The 12,324-nt window shown below is 39.0% G+C and overlaps 1 protein-coding gene across 1 annotated transcript in view; it reads left to right on the forward strand.

Moving 5' to 3' along the window:
- Nucleotides 1-11,798, forward strand: part of ddx4 (DEAD-box helicase 4) — a 28,226-nt gene extending 16,428 nt beyond the window's left edge. Inside the window, exons 17-25 of the mRNA XM_039677894.2 lie at nt 5,933-6,085; nt 6,205-6,359; nt 6,879-7,008; nt 7,094-7,260; nt 7,693-7,838; nt 8,427-8,526; nt 8,698-8,968; nt 10,862-10,969; nt 11,216-11,798. Of these exons, the coding sequence (XP_039533828.2) occupies nt 5,933-6,085; nt 6,205-6,359; nt 6,879-7,008; nt 7,094-7,260; nt 7,693-7,838; nt 8,427-8,526; nt 8,698-8,968; nt 10,862-10,969; nt 11,216-11,302 (1,317 nt within the window). The 3' untranslated portion in view covers nt 11,303-11,798. The remainder of the gene's footprint in view (nt 1-5,932; nt 6,086-6,204; nt 6,360-6,878; nt 7,009-7,093; nt 7,261-7,692; nt 7,839-8,426; nt 8,527-8,697; nt 8,969-10,861; nt 10,970-11,215) is intronic.
- The last annotated feature ends 526 nt before the right edge of the window (nt 11,799-12,324 follow it).

A 12,324-nucleotide genomic window follows, 5' to 3' on the forward strand; every position in this document is an offset into this window, starting at 1 on the left:
ACTCACTCACTGCTCCCATCGTTTCATGCCAAATCGCTACATTTCCTTGTTTTAAATGTACTGCAAGATGCAGTTTCTTTCCAAACCACGATAAGCGCCAAACCTGTTTTTAGCCTAAACGCGATAAATCCCCAAATTCAATGAGCGTTCTACACAATCCAGCACAGCGGCACACTGAACAGAGGTTTGTTTGTTCATTCATTCCTCAAAATGAGTCCTAGATTTCTAGTCGACTAGAAGTAGTTCATTTAAAGACGGGCGTACACGGTACGAATTCTGATGGTCAGAAGATCGTGTGTCCAGGCACACTGTACGAGTGAGTTTATCCAAAAATCGTACGGAGGCAGTGATGTACGACACGATTTTACGACCTGCTGAATTCCGAAGAAATCGCACGAAGTTCCGCGCTAAAAACTCTCTCATAACTGCATAAAAAATATTGATACAAGCTGTGATTATTTTGCTATAGGCTCCTTTTCAGCACCGGGAAACGGACGTCCGGTAACCCTTGTGTGTGTGTGTGTGTGAGAATTAAAAAACGTAGTTACGGTAGGCTACACATTAAAAAAATTTAATTTCAAGCTCTCTGAATGATTAATTAGCCGTTTTAACCACCTCATGTGAGTGTTTGCAATTTTGCTGCGAGAAAGCTATAGCGCAGTGAACTGGGCTTGAGTGAGCTTGAGCGCGTTGTGAGTGAGGGCGCGGGTGCCAGATCCCGTGTTGTCAGATCCACATAATGGAAAGGTGACAGTATCTGGACTTGTTTTTTGGATTAATGTTACACTTTAGGAAGTTATTAAAGTGGTTCATAATATGAAGAGTTCAGATGCAAAAGCCTCTAAGTGCCATTTGAAATTTTCTTCTAAAATGATCATTTTTATCAAGCTTGTATATTTAAGTTCAGTGATTTCACTTAAATGGCAATGAAGATTACCTATTAATTGTCATTTAAGTGAAATTACTGAACTTAAATATACAAGTTTGATAAAAATGGTCATTTTAGAAGAAAATTTCAAATGGCATTTAGAGGCTTTTGCATCTGAACTCTTCATATATTAATCTTATTTCCAAAACACAAGCTTTGAACTTATTTCAGATTTTTATATAATTTCTTTATTTTTGTTAGTTTTTGCTTGTTTTTCGTAGCAATATCTGGCAACATTGTTCTGTCGGCATTAATAAAAAAAAAAGCTCAGGCTGTAGACAAACTGTAATTGCTTTTAGGAAGATGCAAACGTAATGATCATCGTGTCGTGTAAGAATCTGTAAGAAATGCATAACACTATCAAAAACAATAGCATAATAGCAGATGTTTAAGAATGAAATATGAAAGAATGAAATGCCAAATACTGGCCAGTAGGAACAAGGCAGATGCTGTTTAGTTAACCTTTCACAAAGTCATCATAAAAACATTAAAGGGACTCTGTGTAGATTTTTAGGTATTTTATTATCTGAAATCAATATTTTTATTCATAAATATGTCCTCAATGGTGTACAAATACCTCTGCAAATTATCTGACTTATCCTCGTAAATGAAGAATTTATTATCTTTATGTACATGGGACGGGTAGGTTCACGGAGGCTTCCATGTCCGTTCCGCCATCTTGAAAACTATAATAGCAGAGAGGGTCAAAAAGTACCACCAGCCAAACGCTTTTCCACAACGCGTTTTCGTTCAGACTCAGAGCCATCGTCACGTCACATTGAGAGGCGCATTCCCTGCAAGTTTAAACGGCTGCATTGCACTCCTATGATTGCTGATTGCTCTTTTGCTCTATTATTTGTTGCGGACCATATGCCGAGTCACAGGAGAATGCATCCTCCTCGCAAAAAAAGGCCAGACTTGAACGAAAAAGGAAACGTGACCGGAGATTGCAAAAAACAAGGCCATTCATTTTTCCGTCATAAAATTAATCGGATATGGTTCGATTTTCTGCGTTTTTCGCATCCAGAGCCAGCATTTTGAGAGATCTTTTGACAATTCAGGGCCGGGGGAGCTCGTCCTCAAATCATTGAACATTATGCGTGCTTTCAGTTTCGGTTTTCAATTCGATCAAGTGTTTATGTTCTCTTCTCTATATTGGATTATGAAATTAATAAACCTCCCCTTTCAATCAGATTGAAATTTAGGATCGAATAAGGTGTGATTGAGCAGCCTATTCGATAACTAATGTATTATTTGGGCACAATATACACAATACATACACAATAACAGCCTAGCTGTTCTGTCTGCCCAGCGCTTCCACAGGGCCGCGCGCGGGTGTGTGTGTGTCCATACCTGGTCCATACCTGGTCCATACCAGACACACTGCCAGTCTCCGTTCAGAATCGATTGGTTCACGGAAATTGGTGGTCTTGTTTTTAATATGTGGCTCCAGAATCGCTAGCAAAGCATCAAACTGTCCCGCTGACATTCTGAGGTAAATTTTGAATCGCTCAGGATAAATTCGCAACTTCTTGATAATGAACTCCTTCCTCTCGGCGCAATTTCAGGATTGGATGGATATTTTCTATTTCTTCTCTTTTCAATATGAGAGAGGGCAAAAATCATCCTCACTGCTTGACGAATCCATTTGGTATTTTTGCGTTTTTTCCCGCAAAGGTTTAATAAATACGCAACGGACTCGGTGTGCCAGGTTTCTATGCGTGACGAATTTTTAGGCTGACGTACAGGAAAATACGCATACGAAAATTTTGTACTCAGTGTGCAATGGCCTTAAATATCGGGATAGCGTTTTCAACCGTGGAAATAGCTAATGCAGCAGAAAGATTTCAGAAGAGACGCTGAAGTTGCCTGCTTTCTCCTCGACAGGTTAGTCAATGTTACAGTCTGACTTAATTGTTTTGTCATTGCTTGGTTGTGTACTTTATTATATAGACAGTATAACAGTTAAACAAGGTCTTTGATGAATAGCAGCTATTGACTACTTTACTCGCAGCTATTGTGAAGGAAGGTGCTAAAAACAAGGTTTGTAAGTTAATTCTTTATAACCTATAAATTCAGTAAGAATATAGAGATAATTATTGTAAGAAAATATTGCTCTCTGTAAGATTTTCTATAGCTTTCTTTTTATATATAAATGATCAATTAGCTAAAATTGTGATTTTGCTATGTGGATAAGATTGTACAGAGAATTAAAATCAATTTATACAGCTAGACACATAAATTGTACACATAAGTTAACACATAAGTTGCTGGGGGGTTTTTTAAGTTACAAACCTGTTCACCCGGAGAAAAACTCGATGAAGTGTTACTACAAGACATCCTGTCATAGCATTTTTGGTACATAACGGCAACCGTAGATGCAATACGCATTTGAAAATGCGAGGCGCTGGAGAGCAAAATTCGTTTGAATGCAAAATACTATTTAACCACTAGATGGGGGTATTTCCTACACAGAGTCCCTTTAATTGAAGCAGTGTTTCTAGTAGTCCACACCATTTTCGTCTTTCTTCTGTGGATTTCCTCAGCTCCTGATTGGTCAAGTTCAGATAGACAAATCGGCTCATTCAACCGCACACACCTCACGAATGCAAGCCGACAGCTCCCGAAATTTTTAGACATGCTTAAATTATCGGGAGGTCGAGAGGTGCTCGGCTCGTATCTAACACACACGATACGAGCCGTGACATGCGAGCATAACCGATTTACACGCGATTTTAAAAAACTATCGGCGAACGCGGTTCCGATACACGTAAAAAACGCAAATATCGGCCCGATATATCGTCCGGCTGATAAAACGGTCGATCACTAATTACTTGTACTGGTCTTGTCAGTGGGACCATTTGGCAACTTTTTAAAAGTAAACTTTCCGTTCAGAGTCTTATTGGCATCCATTTCGGCGTCTTGCGCTCGTCATCCACTCAAAACGTAACGTTAACCAACTATTTGGTCGGCTCGCAAGCCCAAACGAGTGTGCGGCGTGCCAGTTTTGTTTACAGTCTAGCTAGAGAGTTTACGCAAGCCATTGAAATGAATGGGTTTCATAGCGCAGCGCGCGCATGCCGCGTTCTGTTGCAAAAGAAAACTACATAGTTTGCTAGGCCAAAAAGACTAGAATTTTTTTTTTTAAATTATGTAATTTTACAAATGTAATTAAGTGCATATTTTTAGTGTTAAGATTTAAGAAAAAAAGTAGATCAGGGCCCGTATTCATAAAGATTCTTAGAATCCTCAGAAAACTCTTTAATTTAGCTTAATCTTTGATGTAGGAGTCTTAGCGAAACTCGTCTTATTGAGGAGGTGGGGTTGACCCCGTTGCTATATGACACAATCTTTTGAAGACTTTGGTTGGTTGTCCAAGAAGGGGGAAAAAAAACCACACAACCTCACACACAAACACACACTGTATATTTATGTATATAAATCTTTTTTAACCTTGCTGTTAATTTCCTAAGGTATTTGATTGGCTTAGAATGATAAATTGTTCCACTCTTTCCAATTACACTGATTGCTGTCATGTCTATTTAAGTAGTGGTTTGAATGTTGGTTTTAATATAGCAAATATGGATTAAAAAACAAAAAAAGACGAGAAAGCCTGACTGGACAGAAGAACTGTGTTTAATGTTAGCCCAGTTAGTGGATGAACACACTATCATTCCATCATTAAAGGAAAATTTAGGCCGGGTGTCACGGCACGGAGCAAGAAGTTAACGTGGGAACTTATAGCGCAAATTATCAACGGTTCATTCCTCTGCTTGTGCTCAACAGAGAAGCCTGCTATATTTATAAATGCAGTTTTTTGAGCCTGCAAGGTGGGAATGTCTAGTGGAAACTAAATGAACTGTGACACAATAAGAGGTTCTGAAAGTGCTGTAATTGTTTGTAGGATCACTGCTTACAGACGGTTGTGACAGATCCAAATCACTGCTGCTTTATTGCATTTTCCCATTTGCCAAATATCTTAATGTAGTGACTACTTTCATTTCTGGTGTTATGGCATTCCTGCGCTGTGTCTGAGATGTTAGCTTGTCTCTAATAAGATCAGTCATAAACATGATTCCTGCACGATCTCATAGCATCTTATTAACTCACATGTCATCCATTGTCTGTAATACATTTCTTCTCCCTCTTCATCGTTCTGCCATTTTTTCCTCTGCTAAAGAAACTCTTAAGCTTCTTGAATCCTCATCCGTACTCCTAACAATTTTGACCTTAAGACCTCTTTTAAGGGTTAAGATGCTTTCTGAATTAGTTTTTTCTTTACTAGGATTTTTTTCTTTAACATTGAGTAGATGCCCACATTTCTAAAAATTTTCTTAGAATTTTGACACTAGGAGCTACTCTTTGCATTAAGATTCTTTATGAATACGGGACCTGGTATTTCGTCAGAGTATTTAGAGCAGAGTATTTCAAGTCTGTTGCAGCTATGTGAAAAGTGATCAGAACACTGTTTTTTTTTGGTTAACCCCTGCAATTTAGTTAACAAATAGGGATGTAACGATTCACTCGCAACCGGTTGAAAATCGATAAAAATGTGTGACGGTTCAAGTCAGTTAAAGTGTTAAAGGAATCGCGATACACGTTTTAAACAGCAGGGTGCGTTGACTGTTTGTAAAGCGAGGTTCACAACTTCACAGTAGGCAAGCACACTAGCAGCGAGCACACACTGGCATGCAGCTAGTGAGTCTTTTCTCATCATTCATGGAACTCTGTCTTGTGTGAGCCAACCTCAGCTTCATATGAATGAACTGAAAACAGTGAACTGAAATGTGGCTTAACCTGAACACCACTAGAGGGAGCCTGCATGGTAATGAGTGATCTGATAACTCAGTAGATCAGATTTTATGAGAGACTGAAAGAGTGTATACAATTGAGTGTATATTGTGCATACAATTGTCCACGAGCTGTTTTGTGTACATAGCATGTTCAATATAGCTTTTATAATAGGCCAAAATATCAAAGTCTCACTCTCTTACTCACTCACAGACCTTTGACGAAGCAGGACTTTGTGAATCACTGAACAAGAATGTAAAGAAGTCTGGATATGTGAAGCCTACTCCTGTCCAGAAACATGGGATCCCCATTATCTCAGCTGGACGGGATCTAATGGCTTGTGCCCAGACTGGATCAGGAAAAACGGCAAGAACCACTTTTGCATGCTGTTCTTATTTAATGATTGTCTTTCCTGTCAGTGTGTTCAGAAGAGTACTTGCTACACACTTTTCAGTACAGCTGACTGCCTGTGTGTCGTCCCCCAGGCGGCGTTCCTGCTGCCCATCCTGCAGCAGCTCATGGCTGATGGAGTGGCAGCAAGCAAGTTCAGTGAGGTGCAGGAGCCTGAGGCCATCATCGTGGCTCCCACCAGAGAGCTCATCAACCAGATCTATCTAGAGGCCAGGAAGTTTGCATTTGGGTACACACTTTACCATTCTCAGCCATATAAATTGGGTAGTTTATATATATATATATATATATATATACTAGGGCTGAAACTTTTTTTTTTTTAATTGATTCTTTTCTTTTTAATGAAATCTAATGACGACCCCCTGAATTCTGAGTAGTTGATCATCCTTTGGTTGATTTATCAATAAGCAATAACCGATAATTTATCAATTAATGTGTATGAACCTAAATATTTTTATCAGAAAAGATGAGGTTTATGCAGTGCATGCCTAATTAGAAAAGTTGGAGCTGTGGACATGAATCCACAAAAAAATAACTAATACTAACTGATGACTACAGTACAGTTTGCACAGTGAGGCTGGGTATTGATATAGATTTCATGAATTGATTCTGATTTACTTGTGGTTATTAGCATAGTCTACACTTGGGCTTGCATAAAGTCCCCCGTTTATTCTATATTGCTTGTAGTCCCCAAGTTGAAAACTACAGCAATTTAATATCCTTAAGTAATTGTTCTTGAATCTTTTAGGACCTGTGTGCGCCCTGTGGTGGTATATGGGGGTATAAATACTGGATATACTATTCGAGAGGTGTTGAAGGGCTGCAATGTTTTGTGTGGGACCCCTGGAAGATTGCTCGACATCATTGGGCGTGGAAAGGTAGTTTTCTCTAATATACCATGCACTTAATAACTGTATATGTTGTGTGACTGTAATTGAGTGTTGTTTGACTTGTTCCCATCAGGTTAGCTTGAGTAAGCTACGGTATTTGGTTCTGGATGAAGCAGACCGGATGCTCGACATGGGCTTCGAGCCAGATATGCGAAAGCTAGTGGGATCTCCAGGAATTCCTCCAAAAGAGGAGCGGCAAACCCTCATGTTTAGTGCCACCTTCCCTGAAGAGATCCAAAGGTCTGACACTTTAAAAGAGCTATTCTTCCAGAACCTAATTGTTCCAAACCTGTATAACTTTCCTCCATGGAAAATAAAAAATGCTTTAAATAAGGGGTTCTCAGCTCTGCAGGAAATTAGACCTCAAGGGCCAGAGTTGAGCTCCAACCTTGATCAAACAGATGAACAAGCTAATCAAGGTATTCAGGATTGCTAGAAAGATATAGGCAGGGGAGTTTAATCAAGGTTGGAGCTGAACTTGCACCAACCATCTTTAGAAATGTGTAATGTCAACAAAGAAGTATTAAGATCTCTGGTTTTCAGCCTAAATTTTAATGTTTGAAAGAAAAATTTGGACAACCATAAATGTTAGTATTTTACTGTTCTGTAAAATATCATGCTAATAGTGGCTTCAGCAGGACTGATGTACTGTATGCATGTATTGCATGATAGGTTGGCAGCAGAGTTTCTGAAAGTTGACTACCTCTTCCTCGCTGTCGGTGTGGTGGGCGGAGCCTGCAGTGATGTGGAGCAGACCATCATTCAGGTGGACCAGTTCTCCAAGAGGGATCAGCTGCTGGAACTGCTCAAAACTACAGGTGTGTGTGTTCACATGCATTGCATCATAATTTACCTTGAGGACTTGTTGATTTTCCCATTGCAATGTATGAAAGTTCAAACATGCCTGTAACAGAGACAGTCAAAATCCATCTGTTCCTCCCTAAGCTATCAGAAGGAAATGCAAGTTCACAGAAACCCTTCCCTCTGCTGCTCATATCTCGTTCTCCATCCAGCGTTTTCAAACACTGTTTGGTTGAGGCACAACCATCTCGAAGGCTGCATGTACACTATGCTCAAATTTGTTGACATGCTTAAGATTAAAAAAAATTCTATCCAATATCTGTTATTTATACATTAATCTTCCTCTTGAACTAGAATGACTCCATTGGTGATCTCTAGGAATGCTCACAATTTATCGATTAATTAATTAACTTATCGATATTCAAATTAAGTTATTTTAAAATTGTACATCAACATCACAAAACTGATGTTGAATCGAAATTAATAACATCCGATGTTTCTGCCTGTCATGTGTTTGTTTTCTTATGCATAAAATAATCTGGGTTACCTTTTCACTGTCAAGATAGTAAATTATAAATTATGCCATTGTGTGTTTGCAATTACAGGGACTGAACGCACAATGGTCTTTGTTGAAACCAAAAGAAGTGCTGATTTCATAGCAACGTTTCTCTGTCAAGAGAAGATCAATACTACAAGCATCCACGGGTACGGTTCCTCCACTCTTCTCTCTCTCTCCTCCCACAATAGCCTGCTCTTCAGGACTCTATGTTGAAAAGTAGCTTCATAACTCCTGAGCTGCTATTCATTATGGTAATCAATCATTAATGCAAGGTATTATGATTTGCTTCTAATGGAGCACTTCTTATATTTGATCAGTGACCGGGAGCAGCGGGAGCGAGAGAAAGCTCTCAGTGACTTCCGCACAGGCCAGTGTCCGGTGCTGGTGGCCACATCTGTCGCTGCCAGAGGCCTGGATATCGAGCATGTGCAGCATGTGGTGAACTTCGACCTGCCCAGCAGCATCGATGAATACGTCCACCGCATTGGAAGAACTGGACGCTGTGGGAACACTGGTCGGGCCGTGTCTTTTTTTAACCCAGAGTCAGACACTCCAGTAGCTCGCTCTTTGGTCAAAGTCCTTTCAGGGGTTTGTACTTCTCACATTACATCAAAGACACTTTCACACAGTCGGGGGGGGGGGTGGGCATGGCGTCTGAAACCGTACGTAGACTTAAAGGAGAACTCTGGCGCAAAATGAACCTTTGGTCTAATTACACATTGGTACCTAGTCAACCGTTCTGAGATTTGTTTTCATGATAATTTAATGTAAAGAATTTTATCTCAAACTGTTTAGCGCATAATTCTAGTATTTAGGGCATAGAGTAATGAAAATAAAAATCGCTAGTTTATACCACTAACAAGGCTCAAAATAAACCCACACTAACACAGTAACATAATGAGGGTCCCTGCATGCAAAACTAAGCATTGAGAACTTTGTAAGAGTACAGACCGTTTAATAAGACATATAATGCAAGATATTTTATAAAGACAGTCCACTTCGTATCTTTGGAATACAGTCTCGACAAATTGAACCACGAACGACTTGTCAAGTGAGCTAAACTGTATGAATGGCGTTCGTGGTTCGACTTGTCGAGACTTTGTTTTCCAAAGATGGTGCCACCTGTATACACAAAGTGCACCGTCTTTCTAAAATATCATCTTATTAAACGGTCTGTACACTTACAATGTCCTCAATGCTTCGTTTTTGCATTTAGGGACCCTCATTGTGTTACTGTGTTAGTGTGGGGCTATTTTGAGCCTTGCCATCTTGAGCCTTTTTACTTATTAAATTCCCCCATATACTAGCATTATACGCTAAACCGTTTTTAGAGATAAAACTCTTTACATTCGATTATCATAAACAAATCTCAGAGAACGGTCGACTAAGTACCAATGTGTAATTGGACCAAAGGTTCATTTTGTGCCAGAGTTCTCCTTTAAGCTGTCTGTGTTTCTCTGCGTCTCGAAGCTCACACAAATTGTGTGAGGACCAGACTCTGTCAGTTTAATGTGCTTTTAATAACTATTTAAATTAAGCATATCCCGCAGTAGAGTGCATTTTGTGAGTCACGTTACACGATTTGGACGTTAAGTTTAAGGTTAAGGAGGGGCGTTCAGGGGCAGCCAATCGCTGACATTTTTGCAGCACAAACAAAATTTCACATTCTTTACAGTGAAGCTGAAATGAAAACTTGCTGCGCGATGTGACAAAGCAAACAGAACCCATTATATTCAGCTGTCTACACTGGATGTGGCGCAACTGTAAACTGATGCTCTGATGTACTTCAACTTCTAAGACGAAGAACAAATGAGTTTGCAACATTTGCTGTTGCATCTGGGGTAGACAGTGTTCATAAATGTGTACTTAATACCTGCTTATAATATTAAATCTAATAGTTTTTTATAAACAAATGATGTGTATATATCATTTTCTAAAATTATTACACTTATCGCCCCTATATGTTTGCTCACTCATTGTATTTGTGTTTTTAAAATGGGGTAAATGTGTTGCTCAAGAGTTTACTCACCACATGGAAGCTTGATTTCAATCTTTGAAGTTGAAAAAGTAAATGGAACAATTAAGTTTTTTGGGTAGGTTTAACACTAGTATTCAGAAATACTTACAGACACTAAGTGTAAAATAACACTGGATAGTTATTTGGTCCCGTATAAATTAAATGCATAGACTATTAATCCTGATTCCTTTTTCTTGTTTGTTTTATCTACATTAATGATTGATGAAAATTAGGCTGCTGTCACTTTAAGAGCAAATACAAATTCTATTGTATTTTTTCTATAAAAACGGTTGTCACATGCACTGTGCTAGAGCAACTGGGTCTTGTCACATCATTTGCAAATAGTTGCCTTCAGTTGGTTTGATTAGCTTCTGTTCTCCTCATTTGTAAGTTCCTTTGGACAGCGTCTGCTGAATTATTAAACGTGAAGACCAGAGTAACGTCCATAAACCTTAATCTTTCAGGCTCAACAGACTGTTCCCAAATGGCTGGAGGAAATAGCGTTCAGTGCTCATGGGACAACCGGCTTCAACCCACGCGGAAGAACGTTTGCGTCCACAGACTCGCGGAAGGTACGCCACACACATCCCTATCCTGATCTTTTATTAATGCCAAGGTATCAAAAATATGAGTACATAGCAAAAATGTAAACTAAATACAACTAAATGATTTTAAAAAAGCAAAGCATTACATATATGGGTTATAGCCTGAGTGTATATATACTCACAAAACCGAACCGATAACATAAGGAACAAAATAAATAGTTGAAACAAGGTTGTTCCTGAGCCTCTGCTGATGTGTGTCTGTCTGGTTTGTAGGGCGGATCCTTCAAGGCCGAGGAGCCGGCGTCGGCAGCATCAAACTCAGCGTCTGCCGCCGCGGCCGACGACGAGGAATGGGAATAACTGCATCTACACCATGTTCTATTATGTAGATCAACTTTTATTTTTGAGTTTCATTTCTCCGACATGTTTGTTATAAGTTGAGTGATTAAGGTAGCATTACAGTAAAGCGGTTGCATTTAAAGAGTCACATTCTTGAAGCTGTAGGTTTGCCCTCCAGGCCAGAGCACTGATCAGGACATGATGCCTTTTAGCTGTTTGGATTGATGATTTTCTTTTGTATCACTTGTTTTGACTGGAGCACGACTTGATTAGTGGATTTGTTTTAAGTTGTCACATTTTAACACTTTGCTAAGAGAGTATTGAGTTTTGTAAGTCTTTCCCTGAAGCTCATTCCTACAGTTGTATCTTATCAATCAGTTCTGTTGTTAAATGTGACATTTTGCAGATTGTTTTTCTTGATGTTTTCATCTTGAAGCCAAAGTATATAACAAGTAAAGAAACTTGTTTTGCCAATGTACCTTGCCAGATAAAGGTAAATAAAGTGATTTACCGCTCATCTTTGCTTCTAAATCTTATTCCTCAATTCAGTCAGGATTTGCAGTGATCAGATGAAGAAGCTCTGCATCTCAACATTTCCCCCTAAAAACTGATCATTTCAGATTTGAGTTGGTTTTAAGTGTTGATTTCTGTCCTGGACATTTCTTTAAACCTTTTTTTTTTTTTTCCTTGTTATGTAAAGCTCATGTTTTAATAGGAATTGCTACGAGTATATCAAATCTCGTCTGTTGATCACCAATGACTGAGACTTCTTCAAACTGAATTCATTGGTCATACAGACTGAACCCCAAAGAAAATGCAGGTCTTCTGAAATCTCAAGGGTCATTTAGAAATATTGCTCCAGTTTTTTGTTCAAAAGTTGATTTGTGTTTACAGGAGAGGAGAATATCTGTGTGGTTAAACTTCTGTGAGAATCTAAGATTTCCACAATAATGGATTCTATCGTTGGTTATGGTTATGATAAACGCATAATTTAACCCTCACACAGTAACCCTTAACCTTAACAACTGGTATTAGTTGCCTGT

The sequence above is a fragment of the Pimephales promelas genome, chromosome 23 (assembly GCF_988280905.1).
Source record: "Pimephales promelas chromosome 23, fPimPro1.hap1.1, whole genome shotgun sequence".
In the NCBI taxonomy this organism is placed as follows: domain Eukaryota; kingdom Metazoa; phylum Chordata; class Actinopteri; order Cypriniformes; family Leuciscidae; genus Pimephales; species Pimephales promelas.